General features: G+C 41.0%; 1 protein-coding gene and 1 pseudogene across 1 annotated transcript in view; one reads left to right on the top strand and one right to left on the bottom strand.

Annotated features, from left to right (window-relative positions):
- The first annotated feature begins 3,578 nt into the window (after nucleotides 1-3,578).
- LOC108761271 (putative nuclease HARBI1) lies at nucleotides 3,579-5,260 on the top strand (annotated as a pseudogene).
- A 673-nt stretch (nucleotides 5,261-5,933) lies between these two features.
- The window catches only part of LOC108761265 (uncharacterized), a 23,155-nt gene continuing 9,881 nt past the window's right edge, over nucleotides 5,934-19,207 (bottom strand). The window contains exons 2-4 of the mRNA XM_018507693.1: nucleotides 7,180-7,254; nucleotides 6,447-7,081; nucleotides 5,934-6,236 (exon numbers count right to left, since the gene is read on the bottom strand). Coding sequence (XP_018363195.1) covers nucleotides 5,934-6,236; nucleotides 6,447-7,081; nucleotides 7,180-7,254 — 1,013 coding nt within the window. The remainder of the gene's footprint in view (nucleotides 6,237-6,446; nucleotides 7,082-7,179; nucleotides 7,255-19,207) is intronic.

The following is a 19,207-nucleotide window of genomic DNA, read 5'->3' as shown; positions in this document are numbered from 1 at the left end:
CTGACGGAGCAGCGCGGACGGTCCAAGGATGACCCCCAAAATACCAGATATAAGCGCGACCCGATCTGCGGTCGACGGTCAGATAATCGGTCAGAAATTCGGTCAATAAAGAGACGTAACGCATCGCGTCGAGTTCTTATTACTACGCGAGTACCGCAAGTGAGGTGGTGACTATAAGTGAATCATACTTGTGTATTGTGAAATTAAAAGAATATATATATATTTCCTAAAAGACTACATAAACGTGCTATTATTGTGAGACCACTCCCGAGTCCTTCGTGGATCCCGAACCGTGCCGTGGAGCGGCACAACAGTATGTATATTTCAAGCAAAATTTGTATTGGAAATAAATACTTATCTTTTTAATATTTCATATGTGTGTATGTATTTATACCAGTTTAAGTTCTTCTAACTAATTGTTTAATATTTCTTCCGTTTTCTTCTCACTACTTGCTGAAAAATTTCCATCTTTTTTATCCAGTATTCTGTCTGTCGTTGTAATTGTGCATAATGGCTTTGACAGAAAAGAAAAAATCAAAATCGAAAAGTTACCCGCCCATCCACCTCCAGGGTGAGAATATGCTCCGTTGAGTATTTCTTGAGATATTTTAAACGTTTCAAATTCATTTTTTAATTTCGCTGATTACAGCGCCATCTGTCATAAAAAAATATTTGTAATAGGTAAAATTTATGTAACATTTTCGGAAGAAGCGAAATCTGCAATAAAAAATGGGGGTTCCCATTTAAAATTTTAAACTTACCCTCTCTTTCACCCACAGCGAATGGGGGTGGGGGGTCATGTTAGATGTCAAAAGATAGCTTTTTTGAAAACATTGAATACGTATATTTTCAGATTTCTGATCCGATGTGTATTTCTCGAGATATTCGACCGTTTCCACACTTTTCGGACACCCTGTATAATAAATTTTCTTTAAAAAATTCATGAAAACGAGTTAATTTTACGGCCGGCAAAGATGAAACCCTTATAAGAAGAGATTAAAATTAAAATTTACCTCCGATGATCTCGATCTTCCCACGCTTTACAAAGGTCATCACACTGAATAACCATCGGAACGTTGCAGCAGTAGGGAATTCGACTCCGACAATACTGACCCTGACTCACAATGTCAAGGTCATGACCCTGAGTGTCCATCGGACACTTTCAGAAGGCGACCGTTGCCCATTGGGAAGATATTAAAATGAAAATGAACAGTTGACCTCCGATGACCTTGACCCTCCCTCACATTATGAAGGTCATCACACTGAACAACTTTCGGAAGATTGTAGCAGTCACCCATCATGCTTTACAATGTTATTATATAAAAAAAAATTCGTTTGCCCTTTACTCACAATGTCAAGGTCACAACCCTGAGTGACCATCGGACACTTTCAGCAGGCGATGGTGAGAGATGACCAAAGGGTGAGAGAGGACAAAAGAAAGCGAGATAGAGTGGAAAAGGGGGGGGGAGGTGGGGGAGGAGAAGGGATGGGGTGAGAGGATGGAGTGGGTCGAAGTTGGTGGAGGTGTGAGTGAAGGGTGAGAGACAAGAGAGGTGCATATGACTGCGGACAAAAAAGGAGAAGAAGAAGAAGAAGAAGAAGAAAAAGAAGACGTTACTTCATTTTTCATGAAAATCATCATTTTTCAACCACTCGTATGTACAGAACGGCTTGACCGATTAAAAATTTTTTTAGCTCAAATTACTCGTGGCGATGCGGCCTTTCAGGATATAAAACATGCAATTCAAAATTTTTTATATTTTAGTAGTTATGCAACCTCCAAAAATGGACTTTTGTGGCTCGGAATAAGAGACTTGTAGTGTCTCTTTTTTTTTAACATGGCCGGAGCCACTACCGCGTCTCCTGATACAACAAGGCATGTACCACGAACACTGGTTGTAAGTAGCTTAAAAATTCTGTATTTAGAAACATATAATAATTAGACGTTTCGGTCTTAATTAGATTCCTTCTTCAATAATATAATCATTCACATCAATAAAGTTTAAATATTATTTATCTTTTATTACATATTTTTTATAATATACAATTATATAAATTTGAATTTAACACTCACTAATTATTAAATCTAGTATTAACAATTTTTCGATTAAATTATTGTTAGTACGAATTAGATTTGACAACTGCAAAAAACCGACAAACTCTTGACGTTACCTGAACTTTTCTTCGAATCATCATGTTGAACACAAAAGAGGTGTTATAATTAGTCAACTGGATAGAGTTATTCTTTTGTCATATCCTGAATCTCATAAAATGAATATAGAAATCCTTTGAACTTAATTTTCAGCACAATTAATATAACATATTTAAAGATAAGAAATATATTATCTGTTACTGAATATACTGTCCTCTACGGAAACTCTAGAACTTTCTATCGGTTCTTAAAGTATGTATATAAACTGTCAGATAAGTAGAGGAATAGACAGAATGTTTTCACCATTGGTTTTGATCACATTACATTTCCAGTACTGGATTACTCTCATCTCAACCTAAAACAGGAATCTGTAATAATTAAAAATATAATGATAATATAGTCATTAATAATAATTCACTCGAAAAATTGTTAATACTAGACTTAATAATTAGTAAGAGTTAAATTCAAATTTATATAATTGTATCTTCTAAAAATTAAATTTAAGAATTAAAAATGAATTTATATATATGTATACTTTAATTCACTCTAAAAATTCTTAATACTACACTTATTATTTAGTGAGAATTGAATTTAAATAAAATTATATAACCATATATTTTAAAATTGAGATAATTAACTAGCTTCGCTCATTCTTGCTTAAAGTAATATATTATTTAATAGAATTTGGAACTTTTGTGTAGTACGAAATTGAGAAATTCAATTACTACTCGGACTCGATTCAATAATCAGGATTGTTAAATAATACCGTGGTTATTGAACAGAATGCATCATCAATAATAACAAAATTACCAAAGTGAAAATAATGACAGCTGACATCGTTTGTCAATTAATAAGCGTTAATTATAATAATATTAACACTAGAAAAATGCTTTATTATCTAACATATATACGTAATAATTTTATTTTCATTTTAATTTTAAACTTTATTTATGTGAATGATTATATTACTGAAGAAGATCTAATTAAGACCGAATCGTCTAATTATTGTATATCTGGAGACACTGGTAGTGTCTCGGCGCTAAGCTACGCGCAGCACCACTACCGTGGCTACTTTACGCGAGCCGACGAATTGCGGCAGTATGATATTATCGGATCTCAATAACGGCTGAACCGATCAAGTTCTAAGTGTGCTCAATCGACTGCAACCGGTCGGGATATATAATGAAAGTGTTTTATTTTTTCTCTACGTGCTTTACGAGCGGAGATATTGCGACGCAAAATACGAATGTGAAACTTTTATATTAAGAAACGTCATCATTATCGTCGTCCACATCATCGACCAGGAGAAAATGTCTTTCTCGTTTTTTCGACACTAGAGGGCTTTTGACTTAACCTAGCGATGGCAGCGTTGCACATTCGAATGTGATCAACCACACGTGACGGCTGTGATAATCAGCGATGGCAACATTTGGCTACGTTCAGCAAGCGCAACGGTTGCACAACTTGTTGCGACAACCGTTGAGTGAGCGGTTACCAATTGCTGAACGATTCTTTCTCTTAAGTCACGTGACTTATATCATCTGTTTACCGTGGTGTGGCTTTATTTAGGTTATTATTTGTCATTTTTCGTCGTTCGTATTGTTTATTCGGTGAACATGGATTTATTACATTTGACATTAATTGCTGCCGACAATGCGTGTGATGTGAGAGATATAGAATTACACAAAAATATCATAAACTTCATAGCAAATGAATTGAACGAACCATTTCGAAATAATTTGTTACAAAATGAACGTAGAATATGATCAAAGAATGAAAATTATTATGAAGTAATTGTACCACGGTACAACGATTATGTATTTAAAGAACATTTTAGAATGTCTAGATTCACGTTTGAGGGATACAAAAATCCAAATATTGTACTGTATCAATTAAATATTTATTAAAAAGTTAATGATGTACTAATTTTTGCTTTGCTTCATTTTGAATAGAATTTAGTACACATAATTGGACATGCACTCAAATCATAATAATCCTGTAGATTTAAGAAAAAAAGTAATGTTTACAATATGGATTCTGGCAAAGCAAGAAAGTTATCTGGCTGCTGGAGATCGGTTTAATTTGGCAAAAAGTACTGCTCACGGTATAGTAAAAGAAATTACAAATATATTAGTTGATTTATTACCAAATTATGTGAGATGGCCGGATGCAAGAATGTACGAGATAATTTCAACGGTAAGTTGTTTGTATACATACATTAAATTGTTTTAATATATGTATATTGAATTATCTAAAATTATCACAGGTATTTAAGAGACGTTCTCATGGTATACTAGGTGTAGTAGGGATTATTGATGAGTGCCATATACCATGCAAAGCTCCTATAGACAATCCTAATGATTTCTACAATCGGAAGTTTTCACTCTATTATCCTACAAGGTATTATAGAAATATTTTTTATTAAGATTTAATTTTTGTAATTCAATTTTGCTTTTATGATATATAATATTTTACAATATTACTATAATTTTGTTTTCTTTTAAAAACAGGTATCTGTGATAAAGGACGCTTTATAGACATATTTGTAGGATTACCGGGACGCATGCACGATGCACGTGTATTTAGACAGAGTGAAATTTTTCAAAGGTTAAAACATCATTTATTACCACCTGATCGTCATATTATTGGCGATGCAGCGTATCCATTACTAGTGAACTTATTAACACCTTATCGGGACACAGGCCATCTTACTAGAACTCAAATAATATATAATACTAACCTGTCTACTATAGGATCAATGATAGAGCGAGGATATTCTTTTTTAAAGGGGAAATTTCGCAGGCTAAAGTATTTTGATATTGCTGATTTTAATTTTGGAAATAAAATGATCGCAACAGCCTGTGTTCTACATAACTTTTTAATAGATCATAACGAAACTAATTATGAAAGTGATGAAGAACTGTTAGAGGAAGAACAAGAAGAAGTAGCAGTGGAAAGAGAACTAGCAGATAATAATGAAGCGATAATAAAAAGGAATAGAATAGCGGAATCATTAATACGAAATAATTAACTGTACACTTAATGTATAAGCTCTTTTATTGTAAAACTTATATCTATCTTTATATCACATGTTGTACTATATTGCATCCAACGAAAATACTTTGCATATGAATTAATATACCTTAAGTTGCTTTTACAATAATAGAACTTAAATCATTTAAATACTAGAGATAGTAAAAAAATTTTCACATTCAAATCAATTTTTTTTTTAATAATGGAGTAGTAGAACTTAACATTTTAACATCATTATGACAGATGAAAAAAAATTTTTGTTTTCAGGTACGAATCAGTATTTTATAATATATCCTTAAGACAAAACTAAATTAACATATCAATAACAGAGATAAAAATATATTTTTTTTGTTATCTTATAACATCAAAATGTTTTGACATAGATATAAAGCAACATATCAATAGCAATCAATATGACAAACTTTTCTTATATTACTTATGTTTCATTTAAAAAGGAATATATCTTTTAATAAAGCCTTTTGTTCTTAAAGTGTATTATAATTTTCTTCTTGTAAAATATGCAGTAATCAGAAATAAATGTAATCAGGTACAAATTGGAGAATACTTTTTAGTACACTCTTAGCACGGAACTAAAAGAATATTTTTAGAAACTAAATTAACGTTTCAATAATAGAAATATAAAAAACTTTAGTACCTGCATAACAAATCAATTATGTTTTAACATACTTAAAAAGCAATATATAAATAGTAAAACTTGATATTTAATCAGTCATAATACCAAATACTATTATTCTTCTTTTTCTTTCTTCTTTTGCTTCATTTCCAAGAGAATATTTTTTAATAAATCATTTTGTTCTTTAAGTATACTGTTATTTTCTTTTTGTAATTTATTACTATTATCCATCACCTCTTTTAGTCTCTTGATTTCTTCTATTTTACTGTTTTCTACATCAAGTTGTTTTTTTCGCATTAACGATAGCGTCTTCATCCTACATCTTTTATTTTCTTTATCAGAACTTGGCGATCGTGACTCTGATGATGATAGTCCAATGACTGCAGATGACATCTTATTTTGCGTTGGATTTATTATCTGAAACATGAAAACCTCTTATATTTATTTCATTGCTAGTTTCGAAACAATAGATCCGTATTCAGAATGCGCTTATAACGATGTTAACACTCTAACATGCTATAGTTTACGTTACGCATACTATAGAATTTCAGAGGTAAAAGCGTGCTTTTATCAATAAAAACGCGTTCTGAATACGGATCATAATGATTATAATAAAGCTAAGGTTACCTGATCATTAGTTTCAAAAAACTTTATTTCTTTATTTGATATGAATGACGAGTTTTCATTTGATGGCATTGAATTTGCATCTAATGACGTGAATGGCACTGAATATGTAACTCTTGACGTGGATGGCACTGAATTTGTAACTCTTGACGTGGATGGCATTGAATTTGTAACTCTTGACGTGGATGGCACTGAATTTGTAACTCTTGACGTGGATGGCACTGAATTTGTAACTCTTGACGTGGATGGCACTGAATTTGTAACTTCTGATGTGGATGGAATTGATTTTGTATTTATTGATGTGGATGGCATTGAAGATAATGATGGTCCATGATTTATAGTTGCATCATTTCTAAATATCTCTTCAAAAGTATCATAATAATCCCAATGTATGCGACCTCGTCCAGTGCTACTTTTCTTATTATTATCCTTTATTGTACGATATGTCTTTTTCAAATTGCGCATCTTTCTGTCTACTGTATCTTCATCTACATTGTAACCTTTATTTGACATTACGTTACATATTTGTGTCCATAAACTCTTCTTCCGTACTTTGGGATCGCGGAACTGCTCTTTTCTCTCAAAATATGCTTGCAAGAACAATTTCGTTGCTTGCTTTGTCCACGTAAATACTGAAACTGAAAATAAAAATAAATAAAATTAACAAATAAGGGGATTAAATAAGTATATGTAATATACTTAAAAAGCTTCTTAAAATCAGTTGTAAATATTATACCTTTTTCTTCTGAAACGTTTATTGCTTCTTGTGAGGACATATTTTCAGTAAAATATGTCGTAAAAAAGTTTGGATCTGTAAGCAATAAACATTATAATAAAACAATTTGAATTTATGGAAAAACATAGCATAATTTACAAAGGGTATTTCGCATTATAATAGGTGAAATGTCACTGGAACGCTTTTTGGAAAATAATGTTGCAAATATGTTTCTATGCCGGAAAAAGTAAGTTTGCATCATTTTACCGTCCGCCCGTCCCCCTCCCGCCTCCGGGGGGCCCAAAAAACCACATTTTTTACATTTTAATTTATTTCTTAATAACAGTATCTTGTAAACATTTGAAAAAATTCATACTTAAACTTCAAGATATAGAGAATGTGCTCAAATTTTTTCAAATTTAATTTGCACAATTTCATAGTAAAAAAAAAATTGAAAAATTTTAAAATGTCTGTAACTCTTAGGTCGAAGACGGTACACCAGATTTTTTTTTCATTAAAAGTTGTAATTTTAGATACTTTAAGTGATCATATATATATTTTCTTATTATAAATGGTGCGACATTATCAAAAATGAAGTGACATTGTCAAAAATGAAAAAAAAGGTGTTTTTTAGCATATTTTTCCCTATATTCTGGCCCGATGTATTATAAAAATCGGCAAAAATATCTAACATATAGACAACATGCAAAGAACTGTATCTGAATTTTTTCACATTTTTTAACGTCTTTTATTGCGTGATTTTTTATTTTTTTATATTTTTTATTTTTATATATGTATAATATATAAATATTACATATAATCTAATCACTATAATCGATATTATTTTTTGCCTTTGTGTTTTATATTTCAATTCAGTGAATGTGATAAGCGTTTAACTCACTCAGATATATATGGGATATAGAAAAATACGTCTGCATATTATCAGACCAATTAAAACTCATTATTTCGACTAGTATCATGCAAACCATATATGCGGGTCTTTCCTTATTACTCCTTAATAGATCTGAAAATACATCACTGTACATTGTATGTATATTGAAATACGATACAAATCTAAGAATTATTTCATATTTACAAAAATATTTCATCGATTTATGACAGCATGCTCAAAGTACTGAATTTTCCAATCTTACGCGTCTATTTTTATTCAAAAACTTAATATAAAAAGTTAAAAGGTTCTAGTATTTTTTAGTTTAAAAAAAAATGAAAAAATTGTTTCTTTGCTACCTCGATAAGTCCTACTTCTTAGCTATGCAACATATAATTGTTTGGAAACTAATCTCGATGGGGATTCAAACGGTTGTAGTTTACAATATGCAGTAAAATAATATAATGTCTCGTTCCATAATACTATGTTAATTTTAATTTAACAATTATTATTATAATTAAACATAATTTAATATCCGATACATTATTATATAATTATATTTTATGATTTAATCATCATCGCTATCTTCGTTAATTACTGTAATTTCATCACAGTCAAAAAGTGACTGCAATTTTGACGCCGGTCTTACGATTCTGGAAGAATACCTTGCGTTCGATAAATAATAAATTAGCGAAGCAACGTGTGAACAACAACCGACTGTTCTGTTTCCATTCGCGCAGTTACAACAGTAACGTTTTATATCGTTTATGCCTGCAGTATTTGGTTCATAATGCACGTAACATTTGTACGTTTTATTATTAACGTGTCGTGACTTTACTTCGAATTTGATAATATTATAGGTATATCTTTCACATAATTAATTCTAAGCGAATCATCTTCCCCCATCATCTCCGCTAAATATGAAATCGCTTGTTTCATTTGATATGATCCCGTAAAAAATAGTTTTAAATCTTCTAATGTCATCTCGGGAAAATCAAATAAATCGTTTGATGACATTTGGATAAATGGTCTGAATTTTCTATTCCAATTTTTCTCTTCTACTTCTACAGCTAGAGAATTTACAGTAGTTTGAGATGCATGTAGCCTATCTATTATGTGATCGAACGTACCTTCATCTGAATTCAATCTTTTACCAAAAGTATTTTGTAGAAAACATACAATTTTACAATAAAGGCTTAGATTTGGTAAACTGGTGTTCTGAAACTGATTGTGCAGTAATTTATATTTTTGTCCAATGATGCCGTGAATAGCTTCAACAACCCATCGTACTTTAGTTACTAGTCGAGATTGATTTGATTCTGCAGTTGTTAATTGGTTTTTCTTCCCTTTTAATGCAGGCATCAATACTTTAAAGCCCTTTTCTTCTAAAATAGCTCGTACGTCTCGAAATCCACGATCTAGAATAAAAATATCATCTCTTTCCAATAATTCGCTCAAGCCATCTGGTTGTTGTAGTAGATATTGTAAAATCTGCGCATCGTTCTGTGTAGCATTAAATGGTCCACATATATCGACTATAAATCCATTTGTTGTGCATATCGTGAATGGTTTACATAATGCGGTTTTTTTTGTCCGGAATATGATTTTCTTTGATAAGAATTATTTGCACTTTTTTGATGTCTCACATATGTTCCGTCGCATATTATGGCCAAATTGTTATCAATGTTGTGCAATTTTTTTGCGATAAGACTAGTTTGACTTATAAATTCCTGTCTAGAAAACGCTTTTAATCCAAAACGTGTAGGTAACACATCTTTTTCGAAACTTTTTAAAACTGAATTCACTGAAGCCGTAACTACACTTTCCTGAACGCCTAATGCAGCAGAAATTAATTGATTTGATAAACCAGATCTCAATTTATATAAAAAAACAACGACTGCTTGAACTTTATTTCGATTTTCGGATTTTTTTATGCTGATGAGCATATTACTTATGATATTTATTTCGGCCCAGCAATACCCCGATAGGGCTTTAATGCGATCTTCTGAAATAGCGTAATTTCCAATATAACCGTGGAGTTGATCATGACTATCTGCCAATTTTTCCATAAAAGTTGATAGTTCTGTTATTCGTACCGAAGATTCATTAGAGTATACCTGCATTATATCAAGTTAGTCTTCATAAAATCGATTTTTTATGAGATGCTTCAGACAACACCTGTTTCTTTTAGGTATAAAAATTTTTTTTTCTGTAAAAACTTGAATTCTTGCAGAAAAGGGTACGTCTCGAAGATCGTTAGTTGATTTACAAATGAAACAGTAGGTATGGCTGATAAGAACTCTTCTGAATGGCATTACAACTGTATCTATATTTGCGGGTTTGTCATCTATAATAAAACTTGAGTCACTCGTATTAAATTGCGAATACTGATCAGATGAAGTAATCGTACTAGCTTGACTCCACGTTTCATCAATATCATTTTTTTTCTCAAGCATTTCAGTCTTTTCTGTTGGAGGTGTTACTGCAATTGCGAGCATTTTTGACTCGTCTATCGTTGATGTGCTTGGTTTCTGGGCATTTTCCTTACTTTTCTTAGCTCTTAATTTTGCATAACATTTTGAACACAATACTTCTCCTACCTAGACATAAATTGTAATTATTTAATGAGCATCTCAAGATTTGTAGAGGTATTTAGTAAGATTTTACCTGAACAAATATTTTATACATATCATACACATGTGTAGCTTCTTCACGAGACATGATAATTTTTTTCTTCTCTCCTGTGACTTTCCGAAGATATATTTTACATAAAATACATTTCGAATTATCTACTTTCTGCCTTTTCTGTGGTGGTTCTTCACTTGTATTTGACATTATTCTGATAGAAATCTGAATGGATCGAAAAGTCATAAGTTGATAATTATATGCACTATAGTAGAATTTGAATTCAATTAACATATTTATTATAGTATTTTTTTATTAAAGAAATGCTACGTTCTACATTTGAAGTTTTGTACATTCATTGTAGCAATTCCCAATTTATTAAAATTGCATGTAATTGATACTACCCGTCGTCTGACCTTGGAAAGGGCAGAGGACGCAACAATAAAAATCACTCTAGAATGCGCCGAAACAGTAGCTCAGCATACGTCGGACAAAGAGGTCCGACCCGCGGACAGAGTTGTGTAGAATTACAATTGAATTAATGTATAGGAATTGTAAATACAAAGTGATTCAAATTATGTCGTAATCCAATTACATTGTAATGCGTAATGCAGTCTTTTATTTAATTAAATTACAATGTAATTCGTAATTTCAATTGAAATAAAATTACGAAGTTTTATGTAATTAAGTTAATTAAATTACAATGTAATTCGTAATTTCAATTGAAATAAAATTACGAAGTTTAATATAATTAAGTTAATTAAATTACAAGACAGGATGTATTGCATTGCTTCGAAGATAAAAAAAAGGAAAAAACAATATACAATGCGTCCCTATTTCACCTAGCTTACAATATATTAACATCAATCATTTGATGCAACTTATTTAACAAAATTAATATGTAAATAAAATAAAATACATTGAATTTGATTGAATGCCCAAAAAAAAAACAATTAAAGAAAGAATATTTTTAATTCATCACTAATTAATTTAATAGAGTTATATTGACTGATAATAGATTTATATTATTAGTTATCATTTAACTTTAAATTAGTTTTTATGAAAACTCTTCTTTCAAACATCTTGTCACTAAGTTTGTTTGATTTTGGAAGATTGGTCATGGTAGCATAAGAGAACATCTTTTCCACAGGTGCGGACGATGCCAGTGGTGTATTGTATTCAATGAAGACATTTTTAATTGATGGGTATCTATGAAGCAGTAATAGATCTTGCGATGGATCCTTAAAATATTGAAGTATTAAGAGCTCGGCATCCAGATGTGGCTTCTGCTTCTTCATTCCTCGAAGGAGAACCAAAATCGAAATAGTCGCTAAAAGAACACGATTGCTGAGGTCGATTAGATTGCGATTGTATTAGTAATGCATCCATTTGTTTAGCAACAATTGTCTTGAAGGCTCTTAAAATTTTTTCATGTTTTTCTACAGGTATGCACCTTAACCATTTGTTTTTAAATGCTGGATAGGATAGGGCGGCTATAGCTGCGGCTTCTGATTCGGGAGTACTGAGATTTAGAGATGTTTGAAATCTTTTTTCGAACGATGCCAATAAACATTCCGCTAAAGGCTTACAATAAGTTAGTGTTTCTTCTTCAGTTAAATTTTTCAATTTCCTTCGAGCAGTTACCAAGCAAGGTAATAACATCCCGTAGAAAGCGTTCTTATCCCCTTCCCACGTAAGGTTTGCCGACTCTCACCCGATGTTGAACGTTGGGCCGACGTTGGCGAATTCACGGCAAACCGACAGTCATTAATCGAACATGGTGCGACGTCGGCCCGACGTACATTAGCCGACACTTATTCGATGACGACCTTTGGCCAATGTCTGGCCAACGTTGGCACTATGTTGGCAACTGGTTGTTACGCCAACCTCGGCGCGACGTCGGCACAGGCTAAGTTAGCCGACACTTATTTCAAGACAACTTCAGGCCACGGCCGAGCCAAGGTTGGATCAACGTTGGCAGTATGTCGGCAACCGGTGATGACGACAATCACGGCACGACGTCGGCCCGACGTACATTAGCCGACACTGACTCGATGACGACCTTTGGCCAATGTCTGGCCAACGTTAGCACTATGTTGGCAACTGGTTGTTACGCCAACCTCGGCGCGACGTCGGCACAGGCTAAGTTAGCCGCCCCCGTGCGTGGAGAGCCTTGTCGTGGCACGGGGGCTCACCCGGGGCTCTCTATGAGAGCCCCGGGTGCCAATACTCCACAGTACGGAGTCCCTCGTTAGATAGAAGGACTCTGTACGCTCGGGTCCGGCGTCCCAAGGGCCCCCACACTCTTCGGAGTGTGGAGGGTCTGGAGAAACCATCCTTTGCAGGATGGGGAATCACTACCGGTAGGAGAAGGTAACTCTAACTTCAAATCCCGGTGATTCGGCACCGTTAGAGGGGGGACTGCTCCCTTCCGAATGCGGAGTGGTAATCGTCCACCACGGCCCTCGGGCCCGCGTGGGGCCCTCCCCTTCCCCCTTGGGGGATAAGGTGGTTCCCTCGCGGTACCGGGGACTGGAGCGACGACGCAGCATCATCGCTGTAGGCGGGCTCTGCCTTAGGGCATCGAGCCCATGCCATCGAGGGAAGCGAATGCCTGGCGGGGTACTAACCCCATTGCACCCAGGCATTCACCACCAGGTTTGCTCCAGTGGGCGGTCGTTCTTCATGAACTATCGCCCATTGCACACTGGGCGTCACTGGTGGAGACGCGGCCCAAGGGCAGCACCCCGCGCCGTCATGGGGCGGGCGAGGGGCTGTTCGAAGGCTGTGGGGTGTCCATGTGGGGCGCCTGGTGGGGTGGCCCATTCTTCCGGGCGGCTGCTCGCGGGGGCGACCTCCGGTCTGCGGTTATGCAGACTGGTTCGGTTCGCCTCCGCTGGATGCTAGCAAAGGGAAACTTTCACCATCATCCGCCCGCCTGGTCGTCCCACTCCCTAGGGAGAGGGTACGGAGCCACGCGGGACGGACCGGACTGTTCCCTGCCGCCTGGTCGGGTGGGGCTCCCCGCCGGGGGTGCCTACTGGGACATTGGGGGTGAGAGTTGAGAGGAGGGGAAGGCGGAGGCGATCGCCCGGGCATGGCCCTGTGGCGAGCCTCCACTCCTCCGGTGTGTGGGTTAGGCCTAGGAGTCTTTCGCTTTTTGTTCCCTGTACCGGAGGAGAGGACGCGCAGCGCGTTGGACGAGTTGAAGCCGAACCGGGGGGATTGGTCGGCGAGCTCCCCGGCCGTATGATTCGCCGACAACATATACTACATGGAAATGGACGAAGAAAATGGATCAACACGACAGGGCATCGGAACCTTGTCACGGTCTCCCGGGGGTACTGTCCCTGCCCCCGGGCGATCGACTCCCGTGGCTTCGGGCCCGGGGGACTCCAGAGAAGGGCCAGCTGTGGAGTTGCCGACGGGCTCCACAGCGGAAATAGCTACCGTCCGGGTGGAAGAGGAAGGAGCAGATGGGGTTAGTATACCATCCACCGCTGCGGAGGCAGAGGAGAGGGTAGTGGTGACTCCCAAACCGAAGCGGAAGGAGCTGCGCCTGCAATTAGAGCGGACAAACGTGACTTCGATCACTGCGGGTACCTCAATTGCGGGATTAGCAGGAAGGATCCCAACTTCGGCAAGAGGGGAGATGCCTCTTCCAAGAAGAGGAAGGTCGGGAGTAGTAAGATATCCGAGGGAGACGAGAATAAGGGTGGTCGAAGGCGAGATTGTAAACTCTCCCATAGCGGAGAGTGTCTCTGCTGGTACACCAGCCTTCAGCGGCTCCGGTGGAGGATTCGACGCGGGTGACGCGGCATCCAACCCCTCCAGTGTGATCGAGGTGGATACAGAGCAGGAGGAGAGCACCGGAGGAGAACCGATACCCTCTATCGCCATTGATGACACGGAAGAGGATTTATCCTCTTCGTTCGACCAGGTCCCCAGGAAGGGGAAGAAGAGGGGGCGGAAGCCAAAGGGCTCAAATTGCCCAGGGTCGCATGCCCTGTCCAGACTCGCCTCAAAGCGTATGGACTACGAGGATGACGAACTGGATAGGGACGACTTTTTTAAGATAGCCAAGAGGGGCGGCCGCGGGCTGAAAAAGCGGAAAGGCCTGGTAGAGTGCCACTTAGACGATAGGCTCTCATCTCGACAGAAGGACGCCATAGAGGAGGTGACGGCTTTATTCCCCCAAATGTCTCCAAAGACGATGATGGCGGAGACATTGAGGGTCCTGGAGACCGCGGGGGAAGCTGAGAGACGGACCACGTCAATGAGGGGGGAATTTCGGCGCCAAATAAAAGTGGGTGTCAATGTCGCAAAAGTAGCGGTTCAACGCTTGGTTTCCGAAATTGTGAAGGGCACGGGACCAACAGACGAAATTAAGGCCAACAACTCGGCCCTGGAAAGGGAGATAATAAAGCTCCGTAGAGAGATGGATGCTCTGAGGCGAGAGAGAACCTCCCTCAGAGACGAAGTGGAGTCTCTCAGACGGACGGTAGAGGATCTGAGGAATGGTGAGAGGAGAGGAGTGCGCGAACGGAGTCGTGTTCCCTCTTCGGAGGAGGAGGACCGAATGCGAGACTCCTCCGTTCCGATTCCCACGCGTTCTCGAGAGGAACGAGTTGTGCGGAGACAATTGTTGGACGCGAGTGAAGTGATGCGAGAGCTGGGAGAGGATGTGCTCCCTCCTGCGTACAGGTCGGCTCTGAGGGGGAACAGGAGGAGGCTAGAAGACTGGCCTCCCCTGTCTACCAGAGTCGACGGGACCGGGAGAATCGTAGCGGACGTAAGACGCGGCGACGTGAACGATCGCAACACCGCGAGTGTACAAAGTGTAAGAAGAGGGGTGGCGAGTGAGGCGGATAGGGAGGCTTCTGGAGACGCTATGCACCCGGAAACCTAGTTGCCAGCACTAGACTATCCGGAAAATGGGGAGGGCTGGACAGAAGCCAAAACAAGGCGTGCGCGTAAAAGGGCGGCTAAGAAGAAAAACGCGAACAAGCTAGTTAATACGAACAGAGACAGTGCAAACGATGGGAAAAGTGTAAAAAAGGCCACTGTACCTCCACCCCCTACGAGGAGTAAGAAGGCTGGTCGTCTAGCTGGCGTCAGCTCAAATACGCGGGTGACGAAAAAAGAAAACGTGGGTGATGTGGTGACGGAGAGATGGTCGTCAATTGCCGCGACTCGCCCGGTGACGCGGAATGACGGACTGGCTGTGCGACGACGTGCTGCGGGGGATGCGGGGTTGCGGGCGCCTAGGACCGCCGCGGTGCTGCTCAGGTGCGTGGAGTCTGCGGATCAAGCGGGGCCGACGTACGCGGAAGTCATGAGATTGGCGAGGGGGAAAATCTCCCTCGATGAAATGAATATCGTTAACACCCGTATCCGAAGGGCGCAGGCGGGGGGACTGTTAATTGAGATCCCGGGGGGCGACGAGGCGAGTGCGAAGGCGGAGGCTCTGGTGGGGAAACTGAAGGAGGTCCTCGCTGAGAGCCAATATAAGGACGGCGTTAGCGTGGTGCGACCAGTGCGCAGGGCTGAGATAAGGTTGATAGACCTGGATCAATCTGTCACTGCAGAGGAAGTGATCGCGGCTGTAGTGTCCAGGGGACAGGTCTCTGCTGCTGATGTCAGAACTGGACCTCTGAGATTAGGACGGGGTGGCATGAACTCGATATGGGTGCAGTGCCCCCTACAGTGCGCGAACAAACTTATTAGTGAGAGACGAGTGAGAGTGGGATAGTCCTCGGCGGGTGTGGTGGCACTGGCTAAAAGGAGGCTTCAGTGCTTCCGCTGTCTCGCAGTTGGACACGAGGGCCAACTGCCACAGCCTAACCGACCGCTCCATGATGTGCTTTCAGTGCGGCAGTGATGGACATAGGGCTGCGGAATGTCGGCTACCCCCAAAGTGCCCAGTGTGCGCAGGGCGTGGGTTACCTTCGAGGCACCGTACCGGCGCGAGTGACTGTGTGCCATATAATGGGCGCGGACAGGCACCCAATCGCGACGATACGCGGGTGAATAGTGAGGGAACATCCGCCGGGGCTGATCGGGGAGCCCCGGCACCAGCGGATGGGACAGACAGAATATGGAGGTAGTTAATGGCTAGATTAGCCCATATTAATGTTAATAGGTCGCGACCGTCGCAGGATTTAATTGCGAGGGTAAGTGAGGAGCTTAGCTTGTGCACCCAATCGCGACGATACGCGGGTGAATAGTGAGGGAACATCCGCCGGGGCTGATCGGGGATCCTCCGGAGACGACCCCCCCTCGGCAGCCATTACGTGGCAATGGAGTCGAGCAGCGGTGCCGTGCTCTTTGAAGTGGAGGGGCAAAAGGTCGTGGCTGTAGACTGGGGGGACCTGGTGGTGGTTTCATGCTACTTTCCCCCCAGCCTCGGTGAGATAGAGTTCTCCAGGGACTTACATGAACTGGAAAACAGACTACTGGGAATAAGGGGTCACCCGGTAATAATCATGGGGGACTTCAACGCCCGCGCCCATGCGTGGGACCCAGGGCGACCAAATAGAAGAGGTGCCATTCTTACTGGTTGGATGGGGATAATGGACCTCCAGATAGTAAATGAAGGAATGGAACCGACATGCGTTCACCCACGGGGTGTTTCGTGTGTGGATATTACGCTGGCGACTCCTACTGCGGCGAGGAAGATCTCTACTTGGAGAGTGGAGGCTAGACTGGAGTCACTCTCGGACCACAAGTATGTGGTGATGGAGGTTGGGACTTCTCTGGTCGGACCCACCACAGGGAAGATGGCGCTCAGAGCCTTCCCCAGATGGGCGGTTGGAAGAACCGACCTGGACCTAATGGAGGCAGCGGCGGTCTATACGGTGTGGAGTAACACCCCTGACAATGACACCACGGGAGCGGAAAGGATGGATCGGGCACTCCGGGATATCTCGGATGCTTCGATGCCGAGGAGAGGAATCGCCAAGAAACCGTCCACCTATTGATGGAATGACGAGATCGCGGACCTACGCAGAAGCTGTAATAGGAGTAGAAGAAGGCTAACGCGAGCGCGCGCGAGGAGCAGGATACCCCCCGCAGACATCCAAACATATTGGGACGAGCTCCGAGAGGCTAGGCGTAGGTTAAGGGCGGCGATTAGACGATCGAAGGTTAAATTATGGGGGGAATTGGTGAACGACCTCGATCGGGACCCCTGGGGTATGCCCTACCGTCTAGTGCTGAAGAAACTGCACGCAGGCGGCGCGTCAGTGGTGGAGGTGCTCCCTCCTGAGATCGTGGGAGAGATAGTGACGACCCTCTTCCCTGCGGACAATTCACCGCAGGTCGCTGGGAGCCAGGTCGACTGGCGCGAGGACATGGAGGTTTCTCCGGTGGAAGTTCTGGAGGCCGGAACCGGAATAAAGCTGGGGAAGGCTCCAGGCCCGGACGGGATCACGGGGCATGTCGTCAAAAAGACGCTCGAGGACCTTGCCCCGATGTGGGCAAGGTGTTTTTCGGAGTGTCTCAGGAGGGGGCACTTCCCGCGGCAGTGGAAGCTCGCGAGGCTGGTGCTAGTGAAAAAGCCTGGTAAGCCGGACCTTTCCCCGTCCTCGTACAGACCCTTGTGTCTGTTAAGCGAGGCGGGGAAGCTGTTAGAGAGAGTAGTCGTGAGGAGGCTCCAGACTTTTCTGGACGATACAGGGGGCATCGCAAACGGACAGTATGGATTCCGGCGACACCGCTCGACTATCGACGCGATATGGTGTCTGAGGGAACGCGTGGAACAGGGCACACGGGACGGGGGTGTCGTGGTCGCGGTGTCCTTGGACATCGCGAACGCGTTCAACTCCCTCCCGTGGCCCGTTATTAGAAGAGCCTTGGAGGAGAAGGAAGTACCGGGATATATCCGGAATATCCTCCATGATTATTTGTCGGATAGGGGCTTGTCTTACGTGAACAGAAGGGACAGGCTGGTGCGGGAGACGATGACGCGCGGAGTTCCACAGGGTTCGGTCCTAGGACCGACTCTGTGGAACATAGGATACGACTCGATCTTAAGAGCGAACATGTCGATAGGGTGTTCGGTGTTGTGTTACGCGGATGACACGCTGTTGATCGCGAACGCGGCGACGTTTGACGAGGCGCGAGTGAGAGCCGAACTGGGGACCACCTATATAGTAAGGCTAATAGAGCGATTGGGACTGAGAGTGTCAGTCTCAAAGACGGAGGCGGTTGCCTTTACTGCGGATGGCATACCGACGGGCGCGGCCATTAGGATCGGGGGGGAGGTGGTTCCGATTGGATCCGTGAAGTACCTGGGACTAACCCTGGACTCGCGGTGGACCTTTCGGGACCACTTTCGCCTACTCATGCCCAAGGCATGGAAAATGGCGGGGGCCTTGGCAAGGATCGCTGCCAACATCGGTGGTCCTGGCGAGCGGCGTAGAAAGATGTACGCCACTGTAGTCATGTACGGTAGTTCGATACCCCCTGATAACCCTCAGGGCAAGCTGTCGCTGCAGCTTACGCACGCTCCCTAGTGTTTCGCGGTTTCTCGCC

This window comes from Trachymyrmex cornetzi, unplaced genomic scaffold (assembly GCF_001594075.2).
Source record: "Trachymyrmex cornetzi isolate Tcor2-1 unplaced genomic scaffold, Tcor1.1 scaffold246, whole genome shotgun sequence".
Lineage (NCBI taxonomy): Eukaryota > Metazoa > Arthropoda > Insecta > Hymenoptera > Formicidae > Trachymyrmex > Trachymyrmex cornetzi.
The sequence above is the reverse complement of the archived record's forward strand: the minus strand, read 5'-3'. Positions and strand labels throughout refer to the sequence as shown.